Source organism: Schistocerca nitens, chromosome 5, assembly GCF_023898315.1.
Source record: "Schistocerca nitens isolate TAMUIC-IGC-003100 chromosome 5, iqSchNite1.1, whole genome shotgun sequence".
NCBI lineage: Eukaryota > Metazoa > Arthropoda > Insecta > Orthoptera > Acrididae > Schistocerca > Schistocerca nitens.
This window is the reverse complement of record NC_064618.1, coordinates 208,725,766-208,749,483: the sequence shown is the minus strand read 5'-3', so window position 1 is coordinate 208,749,483 and position 23,718 is coordinate 208,725,766. Positions and strand designations below refer to the sequence as shown.

Here is a 23,718-nt window from a genome sequence, read left to right as displayed (position 1 = left end):
CGTCAAATAATGGTGTAGACAGTGAAACAGGTAGTGAACAGGGAAGCATTATCGATCGATCGGTCGGCAACAGCTCGCCTCAGGAATCCGAAATGACAGAACACAATATTGCAACTACTGTAGACTCAGGTTTTGGGTCCTCACCGTTTTCTCAAATAAGTCAAGACACACTTTCTGATCGTCAAAATGTAAATGTTGCCGGTGCAAATGCACTGCCGAAAAGCATAGAGGAACAGATTCCAGACACTAATACATTACTATTGCAATTAATGCAGCAAATGAAACAAAATTAGAGACAAACACAGCAACAGTTAGACACAATGGAACAAAATCAGGGACAAACACAGCAAAAGCTTCAAAAGTTAGACACGATGGAACAAAATCAGAGACAAACACAGCAACAGCTTCAAAAGTTAGACTCATTGGAACAAACTCTTGAACAAACACGTGAAGATTTAACTACTGAGTTACATAACATTGAATCGAAATGTCAAAAAGTCTGTAATGACGTAAAAACTCAAATTTGTGAGCATTTTCAACCTATTTTTCCCGGCATGAAAATGCATTACAGAATCACGAAGCAGCCATAAAAGAACTGCAAACTATTGTTCATGAAAATCATGAGACCTTGCAAGCTAAAATCGATTCGGTTACGCAACTTGCAAAAACTCAGGAAAACTTAAAGGACACAGTAGATATTCTGAAAATTGGTTCAGAAAGACACATGGAGGAAATTAGTTCACTATCAGAGAAAGTAGTCGAACTTTCGGATCAGCTAAATAATTTATCTACGAAGGTAGATGATAATCTGAATGACACAAAACCGGTAGTCTTTAATGACACAGAAGAGTGCCAACAAATTAGGAAATTCAAACAAAATCAGAATCAAATTAATACACAACACCAAAGAGAAATCCGGGAAGTACAAGATCAGCTGACACAGGTAATACAAGAATTACGTATTTCAGAGGACACTCGCTCTCCAACACGGGAAGAGGGACTTAGAAATACGGAAAAGCCGCAAAATAATAACACAGGGCATTTCGGAAATTATGAAAGAAATTGGCAAGGTGCACCGAATTTTGAAATGGAACCGCCGAAACGACGCAACAATGACCGAGTTAACAGCGCGTAGCGTTGCGCAGTTGGAGGTGAGCCGCCAGCAGTGATGGATGTGGGGAGAGAGATGGCGGAGTTTTGAAATTTGTAATACTGGATATCATGAACTGCTATGTGTATTATGACTTTTCAACACTATTAAGATAAATACATTGTTTGTTCTCTATCAAAATCTTTCATTTGCTAACTATGCCTATCAGTAGTTAGTGCCTTCAGTAGTTCGAATCTTTTATTTAGCTGGCAGTAGTGGCGCTCGCTGTATTGCAGTAGTTCGAGCAACGAAGATTTTTGTGAGGTAAGTGATTTGTGAAAGGTATAGTTTAATGTTAGGGCCATTCTTTTGTAGGGATTATTGAAAGTCAGATTGCGTTGCGCTAAAAATATTGTGTGTCAGTTTAAACACAGTCATGTAAAATTTTTCTAAGGGGACGTTTCATGCTGCAGGTCGATTTCGGGTCGCATCGTGGGCAGCGTGTGGTGGTTCTTCACGCTGATCCTCATCTCGTCCTACACAGCCAACCTGGCGGCCTTCCTCACCGTCGAGCGCATGGTGGCGCCCATCAACAGCCCCGAGGACCTGGCCTCGCAGACCGAGGTGCAGTACGGCACTCTCTACCACGGCGCCACCTGGGACTTCTTCAGGGTGAGACCGTCTAACCAGTGTTGCGTCGGCACCTTATAGTTCGATCTGAAGTTTCTGGTACAGTCATATAACACGGAGTGTTTCTCGTAGGAGCGGACGAGTTGAAAGCTTGGGACTACAGAACTTCCTCTCCTCCTACGCCTCCTCCTCCTCCTATTATTATTATATTATTACTATTACTATTACAGATTATTTCGTAGCTATGGCAACCATAACTTAGGTTGTACATTGTTACTATAAAGAAATTATCAAAATTTCTCCTCGATAATCTTATAGAAGCCCTTTATAAAACCGAGAGAGGTGGTGCAGTGATTAGCACTCAGGACTCGCATTCGTGAGTACGACGGTTCAATCCCGCGTCCGGCCATCCTGATCTAGGTTTTCCGTGATTTCCCTAAATCACTTTAGGCAAATGCCGGTATGGTTCCTTTGAAAGGGCACGCCCGACTTCCGTCCCCGTCCTTCCCTAATCTGATGGGGCCACTGACTTCGCTGTTTGGTCCCTTCCCCAAAATCAGTCAATCAACCTTTTATAAAGGTTTTGAAAATGAAGGAAAACTCTTCAAAGTCGCATTATCTGTGCACGGGTTCGTTTATTAGGCAACGCAACCAGTTTCAGACCATGGTAAGGGCTTCTTCAGGTGATAATTTGTATTGAACACAAAAAGTGTTTTTATAAAAAGCTTTTAATAGAGAGAAAAAGGAACAAGTCTTTACTCATAACTTTTTAATTCATGAAGGTAGAGGGAATGTTCAATGTCCCAACCTTCAAGCTGTAAGCCGATTAATTGAATAACTTCTTAACAGGCTGATCATCGAATGGGTAAATCTGAAATTTATGCACCGTATGGCGTACTTCGAAAGTGTCCAAACTCATGATTCAATAAAATACCCGTAGAACGACAGATCGCTGCAAATTAAATCAATTTGAGTGCAAGTAAACAACAGTCAGTTGCTTACTTTATTTTTTCGAGATGATATTTAATACTTATGAACACATCTCATAAGTATTTTAAAGGTACCTCAAGTGTGAGAATATTAATTTTGTTTGAATCCTCTCCGCAGATTGAAATTCCCACCATCCTGAGGAAGTGTAAGGGAAATGTAGGGTTGAGGTTCATGTACGCCATTATGCGGACATAAATTGAGTCAGCATCCTTCCCTAGGGGAAGCCGTGAATATTGACAGTGAGTCAAACGCTATAGTCTATGAACTATATGGTAGCTCGTTCTCATTGTTACGTTGTATACGTTTTCTTGAGTTATACTATGACAAGTTGAATCAACAGCCTCCTCTCTAGGAAATGAGAAAATTAATTTTGTTGAAACTGAGATATGGACCCCAGTAAAAATGGAAATTCAGACAGTTGCTCCGTGCAATAAATGATTTAGTTCATAATTTGTAAGTCGACCATTATACGGGAAGAAGTCCGTTAGTATGTTTATTTGAAATACAATGATTTTTTCCTTCCTTTGCAGCAGCTGACAATTTTGATGAATATTTTGTATCTTACCAGACCGGGGGGGAGGTGGGGGTGCCACATATACCATACCGTTTTACTGCATTCCTTCAGTCTTGTAGGACTGTTTTGTTACGCTATCATTTTGTAAGGAAATTCCTTTAGTATCAGTTTGTCTCCATCATTGAAAATTTCTGTTACAATAGTACCGGTTTCCGGCTCCTTTCTTTACAAGCATGACGTCTAGCAATACTGTGATTTGCCATTATTTTCATAATTAACAATATATGTTCCCGATGCATCTCTTGATAGGTAGGGCCGTTTCAAGTAATATAAGAAACTTGAATACATGTTATTGATCTTCGGAATGATATTCATTTAACAGTTCATTATGAACTGCTTTCTAGGCCAGCATCACATAAGTTAATAGTAAACAGGCAGGACACGCAACATCAGATACGGTTCGTAGCTGTACAAAAATTGTTTTACAAAGCCATGTGACAGTGTACAACTGTGTATCGCAACAAAAACACATGCATTAAGTAATTCACGATGTATCTCTGATAAACAAATCTTATATTACTTTATACGCAAAGATGAAGAGTTTATGAATGAATAAATCAAAAACGTAGGGTAAGGCAGTAATGATACACACTACTGTGTTTTACGGACAAACTGGTGAATGTGATGAACAAGCTTGGAAATCGGGTGGATCAGAGGGGAGAAAGAAGTATATAGAAAGTGGACATGGAACAGTATTACAGACACATTATCTGATGGTGACAAAAATATTAACTGGTTGCTGCTATTTTAGTAAGAATAATAATGAAAATGTGTTCGGTCATTAAAGATCAGCCCGTGATTCTTTGATTGGTATTCGTTAATAGCAAGAATTTCGAGTAATGTCAGTTTTCTACCTTTACTCTCTCTATGGAGACTATCGTACTTAATTTCATAAGTGTGACATTCATTCCGAGCAAGTTCAGCAAAGGTGGAATCTTCCTTTTTCAATCTCCCACTCCTTTCATGCTCAGCCATTGTAGTAGTTATAGTCCTACCTGATTTACCTCGCATAATTCTCCAAACAGATTGCAGGAAAGCCTACAAATTCCACTCTCGTCCTAAATATGTAATTTTGTCTTTGCTGTTGAACAGAATGTTAGCAACAGCAGTATACCTAATAAAAAAAGCTAGAGTATATTTACTGAATTTTAGTCTGCTTTCATTTACCTGTAAAGTACTATCTATGCATAGCGTGGGGACCTATTTGTTGTCAGTGTGTTTTAGTGCTATCTGAGGAGAATAAAGAAGTACTGTTATCCTCAGTCATTTCTTTCTACCATATATGTTCTTAGTCAGAGATGGACCATAGTCATTGCTGTATCCTATATCTTTAATTATTTTCAGTTCATTTTCAAAATCGGGTTAACTTTGTGGTGTAGATAATAGTGTGAAAGGCTGCACATTTCTGTTTTATGGGATGCTGGTAACAAGCTGGTATTATTATGTCTGTTTCTCTTACACTATTGTCTCCACTGGATTCCATCTGGTGTTATATATGTGTATAAATTCTCTCCACAGAAATATTAGAAAATACGCTGTTTACAGGAAATGGTGCTAGTTTAGCCCCAGATGGAATGGGTACTTCCTTCAATTTTTTCTCGAATGCAAGTGTTTTAGACAAAATTTTGGTTGAAATTCAGTTTTAAAAATTTGTGAATCTCTGATTAATGGCAAGGTGCTGAAACTAAAGTTACTCACATTTTACTGGAATACCTTCTTTGTGAAGCTCAGGAAACCCATACAATCTGGGTGCCTTGTATTCATGTTTGTGAGGTATTTGGAATCACTATAAACAAATATGGATTGGCATGTTTTAGTAAGGTTCTTCACTTCCATAACACATTTACTTGGGATCATTAGGACACTGAGGGAATTCTAGAGGGTTTACAGACAATTTACAACCAGATGTTTTGTTGATACCTCGTCTGACAAAGAGTATATGTGTAAATACAGATATGTTCAGCGTAGTTGTAGGGAGCAAAGAATTTTGACTACATTGTAGAAAACACTGTTTACTCAAGATGTGATTCAGTGTTACTGAGTAAGACAGAATATACTGAAAAATATTCGCGTTTCTCAACTCTGTAGAAATCCCACAGCGAAAATGTTATGGAAGGGAAAATATTTATTAAAACCTGCCAAATCATATTTACACCTTATAAACTGAATAAAAGAGCACCCCAATTTTATTGCTTATCCAAGCTTCACAATAAGGTGTTCGAGTTAGATCTGTAGTGTCTTTTGTTTCAGTACCTTGTCATAAATGAGCCAAAGACATTAACTAATTATAAAAAACTTGTTGTAGAGGCTATGGAAATTGCAACACAATTTTTACATAAAACCATAACTAATCCAGAGGAGGCAGGCAATATAAGATGGCAACTAAAACATGCTTTACGTTAAACTATTTCCAAGTTCAACAGACCCCCACTGGATCCCCACACTATACGTAAGCAGGAGTTCACAGGTACATGCCAGCGGACTAAAATCCAGAAAATACACTCCAGATTTTTATACAAGGAATTCTGCTGTTCCCCACCTTATGTTGAACAGTAAAGACAAAATTCCATACTTAGAAAAGAGGGGAAATTACAGGATTTCCTACAATCTGTGTGGAAAATTATATGTAGGTCAGTCGGGTAGGGTCATAACTGCTACAGTGAGGGAACACGAAAGGAGCAGGAAACTGAAAATAAAGATTCCACCTTTGCTGAACATGCTCTGAATGAATGTCACTCTCACGAAATTAAATGTGATGTTCTCTGTAGATAGACTAAAGTTAGAAAACACATTATTCGAAATTCTAGCTAATAATAAATACCAATGAAAGACTCACCAGATGGTCCTAAATGAACAAACACAGTTTCATTGTTCACCATTACTAAAATAGCAGAAGTCAATTAAAATTTTTGAGACCATTAGATAACATGGCTTGTAACACTTCCACACATACATTCTACTGATTCCTTTCTCACGTCTTCCCCATCCTACTTTCCTTGGCCTGTGCACCACATGCACCAGCCTGTCCACACAACTTAGTAGTCTGTGCCATACAACATTTCAGCATATAGATTCCCATATTTTTCTCCTTTGCATAGAAAGTAATAAAAGAATCACTTTACCAGAAATACTTTGTGAATTTCATATTGCTCATGTATTGTATCGATATATAGTTGTGAAACGTCTCACAGTTTTGAGAAACAATCTATGTATTCGTTTTTAGCTATCTCTGACGTATAAACTATCTGTTAAGTATTAAGTTTATCAGACGATGGCGTAGAAAGCAGAAAGCCAGTTCAAAAGAACGAACTATTAAATAAATATTATTGTCAACATGAATCTTGTTTATTCACGTTTTTAATTTCTCTATGATCTTCCAAGTACTAAAGACATATTCCATAGATGTTTGATGAAATCTTCTAATGCTTGTAATATTTGCTCCCTGTTTTATGTATATGTATCACGGTTGTTTTTTTTTTATTACAGAAGTTTATTTCCCCATATCGCATAAAAATACGCAATGATTACCATTTTCAGCAAAATTAAATCGCCATCTTCAGATCATCTGCACAGAACATTTTTTTTACATTGTCAGTCCGTCTTGTCGACTGTTCACACTAACTGAACACAACTTACAGAAGCAACATTCCATACTACCATCTGTCATCATAAAATTAACACTGCACTATAGTCACAAATAAAATACATAAGACACGTATAAAATACTCTCATGATTTTATATACGTCTCACATATTTTTTTTGTGACTGTTGTGCACTGTTTGCACAGATAGTCTCTTCTTGTATGATGAGAGACTGTACTATGGAATACCCACTCTTCCAGTTGGTGTGAACGAGTCAACGAAATGGATTGAAACCGTAAATACAATTTTATATAAAAATGATCTGAAGATGGCCATGTGATTTCACTGAAACTAATAATCATTGTGCATTTACATGTGATCTAGGCATTGTGGGAATAAACTTCTGTAATAAGAACAACATCCGTGTTTAGATTCCAAGATCACCTCCAATACAGCTGACAATGTCAGGTATATATATACATAAATATTGTGTATACAGGGTGGAGAAAAACTGCGTCACGAAATTCTAACCCTGGATAGTTGATGCCAGAAGGAACCAAAATTACTAGTTTGGCGCCAAGTTTCTGTAGTTTAAAAATGGTGCATTGTCGGCCTACACAACATTAGTTATTTTAGTTCCTGCCGCCATCAGCTATTCAGGGTTAAAATTTTGTGACACAATTTTTCTCCTTATTCATTATTACCATTTTTTCTTTCGCTTTTCATTTATATACTTGTGAGTATATATGTATTTTTGTATATGTAGTTTTTTTCTTGTAAGGTTAGGAGGTGGCTTTCATTATTGGTTCCATATGTTTTCCATATGTTTTTTGAAAACGCTAGCTAGGGCGCCTGGCACTGTGGTTTTCACTGGTAGCTTATCTTGTTGTAAATAGTATTCATTATTAATCTGAAAGTAGTTCTGTTCAGTTATCAATTCCAGCAATTAGTATATTTCTTTGATGTGTTCACCTGGTAGTTGGCTGTTATCCTTCCATTTTTGTTGAATGATGTTTATTTTATTTACTCCTGGTATGTCAGAATACGTAATTTCTGTGTCAGAAGATAGAAGGGTAGCTGTAACTGGGATTTTTGGGAGTTATATTAACTGTGAGGTGTTTCTTATATTTCTGTGTTTTTCTATTTTATATGTTTCAGGTAGTAATTGCAACATGTGTCTTGTAAGTTTGTGTTAGCTTTTTTTGGTGTTTATGATGGGTCTTAATGGGGTATTGTGTTTATGAATCTTTTGGCTGGGTTTAGAGGGTGGGTGCATTGGGATTACCTGTCATCTAGTGTGATCTCGGAATCTGTTTGTTGGATCTGAATTCAGTTTTTAAATATTATTTCATTAAATGAAATCTTGAGCTTTGTTAAAGTATTGTTGTTTGTCTGTAAGGACAACTGCATTTTCTCTGTGTGCTTTTGAAATAATGATATTTTTATTTTAGCATTTCTTTTTAGTTTATTGAGTGTTATAGAGTCTGTGTTTTTATTGTTTTTTTCATGTCTTTTATAATTCCTGGCGGTTCTAATTTTATGTATTTCTTTTCTGAACAGTGCTCACATTGCTGTTTTCAGTTTTCTCCTCCTGTTTTAGAAAAGCGCTGACTGTATTATAAGGTTTTCTATGTATACTTAATCTACTTTCGTGTTTACATTATATTTTAGTCCTTTTTCTAGTTGCTGTTTTTTTTTCACAGCTTAATTGGGTGGCTGTGAGATACCTCAGTCTTAGGTAAAATTGTTGTGTGTGCTTCAGTTATGTATGGCTTATGTTTGTATTTGTTCTCTCAGGAGCTGTGTTACCGTTTTTTCTTTTTTTCTTTTTTTGTCTTCCTTCTTCCCTTCAGTTCTTTTCATGACAGTGTCTGTTTATCTTTCAATTTTGTTGATCAGATAAGAGAACACAGCAGTATTATTAATATTAAAGTTTTCAGTCCTTTTGTCCTTCACATAATTGCAATAATTTTTGTTGTTCATCCAAGGAATTTTGCCACATAAGTACCCTTTGTCTACACCTGTATAGCCTTCATTTTCTAAGGAGATGTAATTATTGCTTAATTTAATATGTTGTCTGTCACTATTCTTAAATTAATTGTTCAATGTCTATTACTGCATTATGAATTGTTTCTTTAACTTTGTGCATAATTTTTTGTACCTGCTGTATCTTTGGTCTCGGCAGACATCTAATCATTGGCCCTAATGAGAAGTTCTTTCAGCCTATAAAAGAACCTTTCCACAAGCCAGACGAGCCCCACAGGCTCTACCTTTGGGCATTGCACTCCTGATCCATGAGGATGAACAAGCAGTTCTCCACCTCTTAACTGTTCTATCTTCTGTAATTTGAACATTTCGTCCCACTTTACATTATAAAATACATCTAAAAATTCTATGTAGTTACATTTATTTGTATTCATTTCTTCATAACTAATTTTAAAGTTAATATTCACTTCTGGTCATGTGTTATTTCTCGACCCAAGTAGGCTCTCAGAAGTGAAAGAGCCAGTTCCAGTTTTTGTTACATTCTGTTGAGGACGACGGCATAATTTTTCCATGCCATTTTCACTGTCATAGAGACACTGTCAAGATATTTTTCTCTTTCCTGTCGTGGCTCTCCAATGATCCGCTTATTAAAGCTTTTGCATTACTGCTGGTCTTCCTCTTTCTTGAAATCTTTAGACTTCTTCTTTGTTACATCACAAAGAGTCTGTTAGTGGTAACATATAGTTTTCTTTTTTACTTTTCATTGCTTACTATTTCATTCTGTTTTTAGGATACCAGTTTTAAATTTTTGAATGTCATGACAGGCTCCTTCCGGTTGACTGCTGTTACAGTTCCAAAAAATTTTTGTTTTTCAGTTTCTCTAATACTTTTTATACATCTCTCCCTTCGTGATTTTCTTGTTTTTCTCGATCCTTATCATTAATACTAATATACGATGACTTTCACCTTTACATCATGAGTACAATGTACTATGTTTAACCTAGTTCTTAAATCATTGTCTACCATTTATGAACTCAGTCTGCTATGTAGTGCAACCCCCAAGTATTTTCTGTGTATATCTTTCCTGCGTGTCATGGGAATAAAAGATGTTTCTGGTTCAAAGTTAATATCTTGGAAAAAATTAACAAAGCATATTTTCTGACCTTAGTTCAAATTTCCAGCCACCATTCTTTCCTGTGCGTTTTCAACTACAGCTCGAAATTTACCAAGCAAGATAATATTTCCTTCTCTCATGACTCTACCAACTACATCTTCTCATCTCTCACATCTACTTCGTCCTTCTCATGTGCAGTTGTTGGCACATATAAGTCTGGGTTGAAATTATGTTCTTTGGTTTTGTCTCCACCCTAACAATAATTATTGTCTCGTTATACTGGATGTATCATTTTATTCTCATACTAATTGATGGTTAAGAATAATATGGACTCCTATCATCTGAGGGCTTTCTTGTACAGCCCCAAGGTATATTACATATAATCATCTATCCAGGAGGCGCAAGAGTCTAGGCTTCTCCGTTGTGAAATTTTTTAGTACAGCAATATTCATTCGTTTGATTTCCGATGTGAAATGTATGCACGAAACAGAAGAAAAGTGAAATTCATTGGTCCCATTTTCACTGTTTCAAATTGTGGTTCTTTCTCCATTTAATTTTATCACCTCGGGCATTCTAATGGGGTATTTTATCTGGCCTCTGGAAAATTTAACGAATTAGCCATCCTGTCTTACATCCTGTTCTGCTGATATTTGGGATAAACATTCGGTCTTTTAATGGAGTAGTTCCCTTTGCCGAGGTTTATCCGCCTTTAGGGCAGTTTCACGCTGTAAGGACGAAAGGTGCCATAGTTTCCCGTATCTTTTACTAGCTCATCTAACTTGGCTCTTGATATAATGAATTTCAATACCTTCAGAGACAGCCAGACCCTTTATTTGTGAGCCACTTACTGACTGAGAGTTTCTCGCTCTTTGTCCATAGGAGTTAAATGTCAGGGCTTTCGTTTCACTAGGGCTAAAATCGTAAAGTATTTTCTAGGCTCTACTGTACATTTTGGTATAATACCTTAATGAATTAAAGAAATACAGTCAATTTGCCGTTCTACTTCAATTTTCCCTTTGCCATTTTCTACCCATTTCCTTCCAGATATGTGTATTTAGGATAATCATATCCTCATTACGTAGTTATACTAATGCACAGGATGAATCAGATAGGACTTTACAACTGTGGAGTGATATACACGTTTATTGAGATAACTTACAGACTCGGTGGCTGTGTCCTTTTGTAGCAAACAATCTAAAGTTTGTTTCACGTTCTGCATCAGTACGCCATTCCACCACCAAGAGCGCTAGCGTAGTGCACAGTTAAAATAGCTACTTTCACTGGTGCAGAGCGTTCACGCTGTCTGTTTTGGTGTCACGAAACGAACCCTGCAACAACTCTTCGCCGTAAAATTACTCTGAATACGCGAAAGAAACTCCAAGCAGGCCTACAATTTACTCTTGGCACAAGCACTTTGTTGAGACGGGTTGTCCACCGCGACATGGTAAATCACCAGGTCACCCTCATGTTGATCATTATGTTGGGCGGGTTAATCTACAAAAATCAAAGCTACGCGAGTCTCGCGACATTGGCATTCCACGAAAGACTTTTGGACGAGTATTGTGTAGACGTTTACACTTGAAACCGTACAGATTCACAGTGGCACGGAACATTAGTGGTGCAGATAAGGTTACTCGCGGGAAATTCTTTGCGAGAATATTGCATCAGATAGAGGACGACGAGAAATTCCTGAACATAATAGTCTTCAGTGGTCGCGTGGAGTGGCCGCACTGTCAGGGGCGCCATGTCACGGATTGCGCAGTCCCTCCCACCGGAGATTCGAGTGCTCCCTCGGGCATGGGTGTGAGTACTGTTCTTAGCGTAAGTTAGCTTAAGCAGTGTGTAACTCGACGGACCGATGTGCTCAGCAGTTTGGTCCCTTAGGAATTCGCACATATGTGAACATTTGAATTTTTAGCGATCAGTCAATATTTCATATCAATGGCATAGTGAACATGCACAACTGCATAATACGAGGCAGCAAAAATCCACATGCAACCCTGGAACACGTTCGTGACAGCCCGAAAGTTAATGTGTTTTATACCCTCAGCAAACTGAAAGTGTACGGCCCTTTCTTCTTCATGGAAGACATTTTACAGACCGATGAAGATGACCGAGATGGGATGGTTTACTACCAGCAAGACAGAACACCACCTCACTTCCTCACGGAAGTTAGAGATCGATAATCGCTTCCCAGGTCGGTGGATTCGCCGTGAAGGGCACCTCGCCACCCAGACTTGATACCACTGGATTTCTTTCTCTGTTGTTTTGTTAAAGACCGTGTGTATGTTCCTTCCACCACCAAACATTTTCGCTGAGCTAAAAAACCAAATTTACGCTGCCCCTGGACAGTTACGCCCGATTTGCTGCAACGAGTGAGTGAAGAAATTGATTACCAGTGGGATGTTTACCGCGTCACAAATTGTAGTCACACCAAACCAAAATGACACTTGACGCTTTATGTGGAACTTAAGGTTGTTTGCTACAAAATGACACCTCTACCGATTCTGTAGGGTATCTCAATAAATCTCTATATAATTCCAGAGCTGTAAAGTCCGTTTTGCCTCACCCTCTACAATGACTGTCAATTCCGGTTTCACCTCTCATGTTTCCCACTGATGTCTAATATTCAGTTTTTGTCCTAATTCAGTATTAACATCGTCCTTTTCCGCTTAGTACTGCATGCTATCAAATTTTGAAACTCTTCGAAGAGGCCATGAATAATATTCAATTGATGAATTTTATTGGTTGTCAGACCAAATCTTTCAATCATCTCGCAGATTCATTCTATACGTATTATATTTATTTTATTTTTCACCTTTAAAGTATGCGCTACAGCTGAACTTTCTCCCTATTCCGCTTACTCGTAAGAAAATGAATATTCTGATTTAATTTTATTTGGTTTTCTTTTACCACACTTCTGATAAACTTAGTAGATATATGACGTTATGTAGCTGCACATCCAACTGGACTAACCTATCTTCTAAAGATGACAATTTATCGTTTTTAAGGAGAAAGTACTAGCAGTATTTGTGTTTATATGTTCCGTGTTATTATTTCTTTAGCGAACATATTGTATAGCAGGATGTGAGTGCACAATTAGCTTGGCTTGCCCTATGGCTTGAAGTCATTGCCTGAGTTTCTTCAGTTAACTTCTGCCATAGCTTTCTGCCTCTGCCTGAATACCGATGTCCAAGGAAATCACTCGTGGGAGTAGTGCCTTCGACAACCATACTCATGGCTGACCTGCTTGCCACGGTTCGAAGAACTTATTTAGTTGGAAGTTAGTCTTTAATTAATTCATTTGGTTGTGAGGGCTACAGCCTGTAATTCCTCATAATGGATTTCAAGAAACAATAAAACACTGAGAGATGATCGAGTGAAAAGTGGGTAACTGACATTAGAAAACATGTCGGTCTATATCAATAAACAAACGCCCGTAACAAAGGTATGCAAGAGGAACAGACACGGGGCATCATCCTAGCGAAGATATGGTCTGCAAAGGGGGAAGGGGGGGAGGGAATCTGCATTGAGATAAGCAACTTTGACGAAGGGCAGAATATTGTTACGTAGAGTCTGTGAATGAGGATCTCGAAAACGGCGAAAGTGGCCAAATGTTCACGCGCTACTGTTGTGAGCATCTACGGAAAGAGATGGACAGTGAAACTATCGCCCGCAGCTCGTGGTCGTGCGGTAGCGTTCTCGCTTCCCGCGCCCGGGTTCCCGGGTTCGATTCCCGGCGGGGTCAGGGATTTTCTCTGCCTCGTGATGGCTGGGTGTTGTGTAATGTCCTTAGGTTAGTTAGGTCTCAGTAGTTCTAAGTTCTAGGGGACTGGTGACCATAGATGTTAAGTCCCATAAAAAAAAAGTGAAACTATCACTAGGCGCTAAATGGTTGAACGTCCACAACTCTTCTCAGAACGTAGTCTGCCCTGTAAAGTAAGGTGAATCCGTCGCCGAGGCATCAACATGAATTCACTGTAATGATCCTCACACCACTGTACCACGTTTCTGGCTCCGAGACATGGGCAGCTGTACTGCTGAAACGTGACATCGCCGCCGGCGAAGACATCAAACATGAAGGGGTGCTGGTGGTTCGCAGCTGTCAGCGTGTCTTCGATTACTACCACAGGTCCCATGCAAGTGCAGGAGAATGTCTCCTACAGCATAATACTGCTCCTACCAGGCTGCGTCCTTGGCACGCTGCACATTTCTAGCTGCCGTTCACCTCCATGACCACGTTTGTGGAGACGACCAGCGACTAGAGACGCAAGAAAGTAATTCACCCGAAGACACGACACGTTCCCACTGATCGACGGTCCAATCCCGATGGTCCCGTGCACACTGAAACCGTAACTGACGATGTCTTTAGGTCAACATGTGTACATGTAGGGGTGGTCTGCTACGGAGCTCCATGTTCAACAATGTACGATGAACGGTGTGCTCCGAAACACTTGTGCGTGCACCAGCATTGTGCTCTTTGGGATGAGATGCCACAGATCACCATCTGTCCTACTTTACAGAGCATAAAAGCCTCCGAACCCAACATTCTGTGAAGAATCGTGGATGTCCAACCATTCAGCGCCTACTGGTAGTTTCACTGTCCTATCTCCTTCCGTAGGTGCTCACGACAGTGAACATTCGTCCAACTTCGCCATTTTCGAGGTATTCTTCACAGTCTCTGCGTAATAGTAATCTGCCCTTCGTAAAAGTCCCTTATCTCAACGGATTTCCCCATTTACAGTCCATATCGTCACTAGGGTTTTCCCCACCTGTGTCTGCTCCTCTTACATACTTTTGCTAGCGCGTCATGTGCCCGCAACACCATCAGGAGGCATCCTAGATCGCTGAGGGCAGTGGTCATAACGTTTTGGCTTCACAGTGTGTAAGTACTTGAAGCACAGTAGCTCTTCCAAGATTAAGATTCGGGAATTTCGTTGATACACGTTAATAATTTGCATGCAGCAGATTCACTCAGTAACATTTTATATCAGCCTGACAACCTTAAATGAATATAAATGCATTTGCAGAAACAAACCGCAGCACCAAGAAGGAGTTGTGCAACATAAACGAAAGCTGGTAGGCGCATTTGCATGTCTGTAAGACTTAGCGCCGCTATGAGAATGTAAATCATGTTTGTTTTAAACCGGCTCTATAACAGTCGGGAGCGTTAGTTACGTTTGAGATGGCAAGTGGTGAGTTGATGTTTGTCAAGAATTATATTAGAGCAAATAAGCCCTCGGTCACAAATATTAAGTCAAAATTGACCAGGTTTCGACGCTACTATGAGCTTCGTCTTCAGAATTAGACTAACTGTTCTAAAACATGTTAAGTATATAATACATTAATAAAATTAAAATTTGTACTGACTGGAAAAAGATGCAGTACTTACAAGTCACATATTAAAAAAGATCTGAGACGGAAAGGCGACGCCATGAATAGTTGTAAGTAAGATGGCGAGCCGCTTAAGGGCTGCTCGTACTTTAGTGAACAAGGGTTGCAACAAGACTCAAGAATGCTTTTAAGGCGACAAAGACGTCGATATCAACACCTTTACACCTTTCTTTTTCTCTCTCACTTTTTTTTTTTTTTTTTTTTGTGAGTAATCAGTGTTCTGACTGGTTTGACGCAGCCCACCACAAATTCCTCTCCTCTTCATCTGAGTACTACTTGCAACCTACGCCCACAACTATTTGCTGGATGTATTCCAATCCCTCTCTTCCTCTATAGTTTCTACCCTCTTCATCACCCTCTAGCACCATGGAAGTCATTCCCTGATGTCTTAAGGTGTGTCCTATCATCCTGTCCCTTCTTCTTGCTACTGTTTTCCACATATGCCTTTCCTCTCCGATTCTGCGCAGAACCTCCTCATTCCTTACGTTATCAGTACACTCAACTTCAACATTCGTCTGTAGCACCACATCTCAAATGCTTGGATTGTTTTCTGTTCCGGTTTTCCCACAGCCTGTTTCACTAACATGCTATACTCTAAACGCAAATTCTCAGAAATTTCTTCCTAAGATTAAGGGCTATGTTTGATACTAGTAGACTTCTCTTCGCTAGGAATGCCCTTTTTGCTACTGATAGTCTGCTTATGATGTCTTCCTTGCCCCCGTCCGTCACTGGTTGTTTTGCTGCTTAGGTAGCAGAATTCCTTAACTTCATCTACTTCGTGACCATGAATTCTGATGTAAAGTTTCTCACTGTTCTCATTTCTGCTACTTGCCATTACATTCGTCTTTCTTCGATTTACTCTCAGTCCATATTCTGTACTCATTAGACTGTTCATTCCGTTCAGCAGATCATGTAATTCTTGTGAATTTTAAAATTTTCCCGGCGAATTGACTGTTGAAACAAATTTCGGGCTTGCAGCCGGTCGTCGTTCAATACTCCGCACGATATTTCAACTGGGCACCGGCCAGTCATCTTCAGGTGAGCCGTCGCAGACTGGCGAGAACGTCCTCCGTTCCGCAATATATAGCGTACTGCAAGTATTCTGCGCATGCGTCGAAAACTTGATAGGTGAACCACACTGCCCGCCGGCAGTTCCGCTATTCCACCAGCGAGGGCGCTGCCGGCGGGCAGTGTGGTTCAACTATCAAGTTTTCGACGCATGCGCAGAATACTTACAGTACGCTATATATTGCGGAACGGAGGACGTTCTCGCCAGTCTGCGACGGCTCACCTGAAGATGACTGGCCGGTGCCCAGTTGAAATATCGTGCGGAGTATTGAACGACGACCGGCTGCAAGCCCGAAATTTGTTTGAACATGTAATTCTTCTTCACTTTCACTCAGGACAGCAATGTCATCAGCGAATCGTATCACTGATATCCTTTCACTTTGAAATGTAATTCCACTCCTAAAACTTTCTTTTATTTCCATTATTACTTCTTCGACGTACAGATTGAACAGTAGGAGCAAAAGACTGCATCCTTGTATTACACCCTTTTTAAGCCGAGCACTTCGTTCTTAGCTGTTCACTCTTATTATTCTCTCTTCACTCTTTCAAAGGTTGTATACTACCCGTCTCCCCCTGTAACTTACCCCTATTTTTCTCAGAATTTGCACCATTTACATTGTCAAATGCTTTTTCGAGGTCGACAAATCCTATGAACGTGTCTTGATTTTTCTTTAGTCTTCCTTCCATTATCAACCGGAACGTCAGAATTAACTATCTTGTGCCTGTACCTTTCCTAAAGTCAAACTGATCGTCATCTAGCACACCCTAAAATTTCTTTTCCATTATTCTGTGTATTAGTCTTGTCAGCAACTTAGATGCATGAACTGTTAAGCTGGTCGTGTAATTCTCGGCCGGCCGCGGTGGCCGAGCGGTTCTAGGCGCTTCAGTCCGGAACCTAACTAACCTAAGGACATCACACACATCCATGCCCGAGGCAGGATTCGAACCTGCGACCGTAGCGGTCGCTCGGTTCCAGACTGTAGCGCTTAGAACCGCACGGCCACTCAGGCCGGCGGGGACTAATGACCTCAGATGCTAAGTCCCATAGTGCTCAGAGCCAATTTGATAATTCTCGCACCTGTCAGCTCTTGCAGTCTTCGGAATTGTGTGAATGATATTTTTCCGAAAGTCAGGCGGTATGGTGCTAGACTCAGACATTCTACACATCAACGTGAATAGTCGTTTTGTTGCCACTTCCCCGAATGACTTTTGAAATTGTGATGGAATGTTATGTATCCCTTTAGCCTTATTTGATCTTAAGTCCTCCAAAGTTCTCTTAAATTCTGATTCTAGTATTGGATCTTCTATCTCCGCTAATTTGACTCCTGTTTCTTCTTTTATCGCATCAGACAAATCTTCCTTCTCATAGAGGCCTTTAATGTACTCATTGCACCTATCCACTCTCTCCTGTCCATTTATCAGTGGAATTCCCGTTGCACTCTTAATGTTACCATCCTTTTTCTCATCTGACCAAAGGTTGTTTCGAGTTTCCTATGTGCTGAGACTATCCTTCCGAAAATCATTTCTTTGTCCGATTTCTTCACATTTTTCATGCAGCCATTGTATCTTAGCGCCCCTGCACTTTCTATCTATTTCATTCCTCAGCGACTTGTACTTCTGTATTCCTGAATTTCTCTGAACATTTTTGTACTTTCTATCATTTAGCGACTGAAGTATTTGTTGTTACCCATGGTTTCTTCACAGTTCTCTTCTTTGTACCTATGTTTTTCTTCACTACTTCTGTGATGCCATTTTTAGAGTTGTCCATTCCAGTTCTCCTTGAGTTATGGTCTGGTGTGTGATTTCGTATGAGTGCTGGAGCACTCTCGTGGTTATCCCACTCACTCTGAATGCAAAACTGTACGACAAACGGAGGATTTGAGCCGTTGTGCTGCCATTCACGAAAAGCATCTCAGGAGATGTTCTCCAACACGATAACGCTCGACCATATACTACTGTTGTAACCCAACATGCTCTACCGGATGTCGACATGTTGCTTTGGCTAGCTCCATCACCGGATCTATGTCCAGTCGAGCACAAATTGGACATTTGACTCCAGAGTTATTCACAACCACCATTAACCATCCCTGTACTGACCGACCAAGAGTAAGAAGCATGAAAATCCACCCCACAAACTGACGTTCGTTACCCGTACATCACAATGCATGCACGTTTGTATGCTTGCATTTAACTTTCTGGCGGTTACACTGATTGTTAATGTACCAGCATTTCTCATTTGCAGTAGCTCATCTTGCCCTTACATTAACTTGTGATCTTGCAATGTTAATCACTTAACTACACTCCTGGAAATGGAAAAAAGAACACATTGACACCGGTGTGTCAGGCCCACCATACTTGCTCCGGACACTGCGAGAGGGCTGTACAAGCAATGATCACACGCACGGCACAGCGGACACACCAGGAACCGCAGTGTTGGCCGTCGAATGGCGCTAGCTGCGCAGCATTTGTGCACCGCCGCCGTCAGTGTCAGCCAGTTTGCCGTGGCATACGGAGCTCCATCGCAGTCTTTTACACTGATAGCATGCCGCGACAGCGTGGACGTGAACTGTATGTACAGTTGACGGACTTTGAGCGAGGGCGTATAGTGGGCATGCGGGAGGCCGGGTGGACGTACCGCCGAATTGCTCAACACGTGGGGCGTGAGGTCTCCACAGTACATCGATGTTGTCGCCAGTGGTCGGCGGAAGGTGCACGTGCCCGTCGACCTGGGACCGGACCGCAGCGACGCACGGATGCACGCCAAGACCGTAGGATCCTACGCAGTGCCGTAGGGGACCGCACCGCCACTTCCCAGCAAATTAGGGACACTGTTGCTCCTGGGGTATCGGCGAGGACCATTCGCAACCGTCTCCATGAAGCTAGGCTACGGTCCCGCACACCGTTAGGCCGTCTTCCGCTCACGCCCCAACATCGTGCAGCCCGCCTCCAGTGGTGTCGCGACAGGCGTGAATGGAGGGACGAATGGAGACGTGTCGTCTTCAGCGATGAGAGTCGCTTCTGCCTTGGTGCCAATGATGGTCGTATGCGTGTTTGGCGCCGTGCAGGTGAGCGCCACAATCAGGACTGCATACGACCGAGGCACACAGGGCCAACACCCGGCATCATGGTGTGGGTAGCGATCTCCTACACTGGCCGTACACCACTGGTGATCGTCGAGGGGACACTGAATAGTGCACGGTACATCCAAACCGTCATCGAACCCATCGTTCTACCATTCCTAGACCGGCAAGGGAACTTGCTGTTCCAACAGGACAATGCACGTCCGCATGTATCCCGTGCCACCCAACGTGCTCTAGAAGGTGTAAGTCAACTACCCTGGCCAGCAAGATCTCCGGATCTGTCCCCCATGGAGCATGTTTGGGACTGGATGAAGCGTCGTCTCACGCGGTCTGCACGTCCAGCACGAACGCTGGTCCAACTGAGGCGCCAGGTGGAAATGGCATGGCAAGCCGTTCCACAGGACTACATCCAGCATCTCTACGATCGTCTCCATGGGAGAATAGCAGCCTGCATTGCTGCGAAAGGTGGATATACACTGTACTAGTGCCGACATTGTGCATGCTCTGTTGCCTGTGTCTATGTGCCTGTGGTTCTGTCAGTGTGATCATGTGATGTATCTGACCCCAGGAATGTGTCAATAAAGTTTCCCCTTCCTGGGACAATGAATTCACGGTGTTCTTATTTCAATTTCCAGGAGTGTATGTTACCGAGACAAATGTAGTCCCCAAATTTCATTACTCTACATTAATTATTTTTGGCAATTTCTTCTGTCAGTGTATACATCCATCGTGCAAAAAAAGTTTAAAAATTAAGTTTTAAGAACGCTTAAACAGGTAAATGAATAACGACGTTTGAGACATCCAATGCGAAGTTAAGGAACGTTATGCTAGGCTTAACAACTCAGGACAGGTGAAACGCACATTATAAACGACGTAACATAGTAAGTTTTCAACAAACAGAAAATAGTGTGAATAGTTTATAAGGGCAAGGCACATTATAATGAAACATCCTGTCCTAGAGAAATGTGTTCTGACCAGGACTCTAACCTTGTTTTTGACAGGCAGTATTCTTTGGAGTGAGCCAACAAGACCAGGTTCCCTCTAATACACGTTTGTCTGCCAGTAGCTATTTCTCTTGCTTTCGAACTCCCCATAAGAACTCCTACATCTCGTAATATCGCCATCATACTAAAAGCTGTACAAAAAGCTCTCATGTTCTAATTTTAGATCAGTTAGCTTGCTAAATCAGCTATAGTAAACCACTCTTCACGAATTTTCAAGGAAACTGTAGCATGAAAAATCAAGCAATTTCCAACTTCATCGCAGAGGTGTATGGTTTCATAGAAACGACATCAATAACCGCACTTCATTATCACGGAATGACGTAGGGCGACATGGGCCCTTCTAAGCGACCGGCGGATACTTGGCAATCAACTTGCGTAGAGGGGCGGGAGCGGTTAACGGCCCGATGGCGCCATCAGAGGCAGCCAGGGGGTGGCTAACGAGTTCGTTAGCGTGTTGGCGTCTTAATACTGTGGGCTGCTAATGCAGCACCTGGCTCTGTCAATCCGACGCCGCGCTTACGTCAGCAGAGCCGTCTCGCTATAAAAAGAGAGGAAGGGCTATGAGATCGCACAGCACTCTTACTGATACTGATGTCACACCTTCAGCGAGAGGAACATTTATGACTGCGCTGAAACGTGTTACTACTGTACTGCGTTACCGAGTTGTGTCTCAAAACAGAAAATCGGTGAATTTAAATTATTTCTTGTAATAACTCCTCATTAAAAGAAAACACTGCTACATGCCGAAGAACATCTGCACTAATTTTACATATTTTATGCTACTATGAGTTGATAGTGTTTATATACGTCTTTTCAGTGTAGTTATCAACATTAGATTAACTTTTCACTAAATGCTGAAACTGATGTAATTCAAGTGACGTAAACACTTAAAATGTGATGGGCTACCATGAATACGAGGAGTTACATGCCCCTCACAGCATGCCCGAGCATTGTTAATTGCAAGCTGATGATTCGCTCACAAGCAGTGATATCGGTGCTTCACGGTTCAAAATTGTGTCACTGAGTAGGGCTGGCCTGTCCTTAAACTATCTCTTTACCAAATTTTTGATCTTTTCCTAACTGCTCAGTGTTGCAGTTCTTCTGATGATCTCCTTCGCAGTCGGTAGCGCTATTGTGCAGTAAACCGGTAGTGTGTCTCCCAAAAGAAAGGTGAGTAGCTACCACATACATCTGGGAAATAGAAAGGTGGATTCCATCACAATAAATTTATTGATAACGGTGGCCACGGACTTTACAAAAAAAATGAACTCTGCAAATAACTAACATAATTATCTCGAAAATGGAAGATATTAAGATCATTACCTACACAAAGATTTCGGCTGGATCGTGCCCAAGTGGCGACCAACTAAATCAAATGCCAGTATTAAACTTCATACTGTTTTATACTTCTTTATTTATGGCTTTGTACCCACAATTTATTTAGGAAAACTCCAATTGCGCTGTACAGCAATAATTCTACAAGTACAGCCAACGACTGATATACTCCCTCTGACGTTATCTACGTGGTAGGTGTTTTAATGTTACTGTCATTTCCATTTAACGATTTACTGTTTGGTGACTATTTTCCACGTCGTGCCCGATCGAACTGCCTTAAGAAAAAAACTGAAGCACCCAGAACGGGACGAGCAAACGAAATGAAACTTCAAGTATTGAGAGAGTATGTAATGTTATTTCAGTGATCACAAAATCACGATTCATGTGCAAAGAACTTGGCAGTATGAGCCCCCTTAGTAGTATCGCGCTGACGCCCCTCTGGTCTGAAAGCGTGCACTGATTTGGTTGTTAATAGCGTCATAAAGCCGTTGTATCCTCACCTCAGGTAAGTTCGCTCACAACTGTTGTGACTCCTCCTCGAAATCCTTCATACTGGCTGTGGAACGGAGTTACGTTTCAACTACTCTCACACATGTTTCATTGGGAACTGGCCTCGGATTGGGAGGAGTATGTTCGTAGCCAGGGCAAAAAAATTATAGAGGACTTAATATGTAGAAGAATAAAGACTTAGAATGTTAATAAAGATTGTTTTATTTAAAAAGCTTTAAGAGTGTTCACATAAAAAATTCGGAGACACTACAACTCAGCATACCCTTGTATGTGTGCACCAAACGATGAAACAGGGAATCGTATACACCACTGAGCACCGGAAAGTTAAGCACAGGCCTTGGGTGTCACACACACTATGTGATCAAAAGTATCCGGACACCCCCAAAATCATACATTTTTCATATTAGGTGCATTGTGCTGCCACCTACTGCCAGGTACTCCATATCAGCAACCACAGTAGTCATTAGACATCATGAGAGAGCAGATTGGGGCGCTCCGTGAAACTCACGGACTTCGAACGTGGTCAGGTGATTGGGTGTCACTTGCGTCATACGTCTGCGAGACTTTCACACTTCTAAACATCCCCAGGTCCACTGTTTCCGATGTGATAGTGAAGCGGAAACGTGAAGGGACACGTACAGCACAAAAGCGTACAGGCCAACCTCGTCTGTTGACTGACAGAGACCGTCAACAGTTGGAGATGGTCGTAATGTGTAATAGGCAGACATCTATCCATACCATCACACAGGAATTCTAAACTACACCAGGATCCACTGCAAGTACTATGGCAGTTTGGTGCGAGGTGAAAAAAGTTGGATTTCATGGTCGAGCAGCTGCTCATAAGCCACACATTACGCCGGTAAATGCCAAACGACGCCTCGCTTGGTGTAAGGAGCGTAAGCATTGGACGACTGAACAGTGGAAAAACATTGTGTGGAGTGACGATCCTATGGCAGGAAGTGGGTATGGCGAATGCCTGGTGAACGTCATCTGCCAGCGTGTGTGGAGCCAAAAGTAAAATTAGGTGGTGGTGTTGTTATGGTGCGGTAGTGTTTTTCATGGAGGGGGCTTGCACCCCTTGTTGTTTTGCGTGGCATTATCACAGCTCGGGCCTACATTGATGTTTCAAGCACCTTCTTGCTTCCCACTGTTGAATAGCAATTCTGGGATAGTGATTGCATCTTTCAACACGATCGAACACCTGTTCATACTGTACGGCCTGTCGGAGTGGTTACACGAAAATAACATCCCTGTAATGGACTGGCCTGAACAGTCCTAAAGTGAAACCTAGAGAACACCTTTGGGATGTTTTGGAACGCCGACTTCGTGCCAGGCCTCACCGACCGACATCGATACCTCTC

At 41.2% G+C, this 23,718-nt stretch overlaps 1 protein-coding gene across 1 annotated transcript in view; it reads left to right on the top strand.

Moving 5' to 3' along the window:
* Window positions 1-23,718, top strand: part of LOC126260225 (glutamate receptor 1-like) — a 1,552,181-nt gene that overhangs the window by 1,433,223 nt on the left and 95,240 nt on the right. The window contains exon 14 of the mRNA XM_049957528.1: window positions 1,564-1,762. Within this exon, the coding sequence (XP_049813485.1) occupies window positions 1,564-1,762 (199 nt within the window). The remainder of the gene's footprint in view (window positions 1-1,563; window positions 1,763-23,718) is intronic.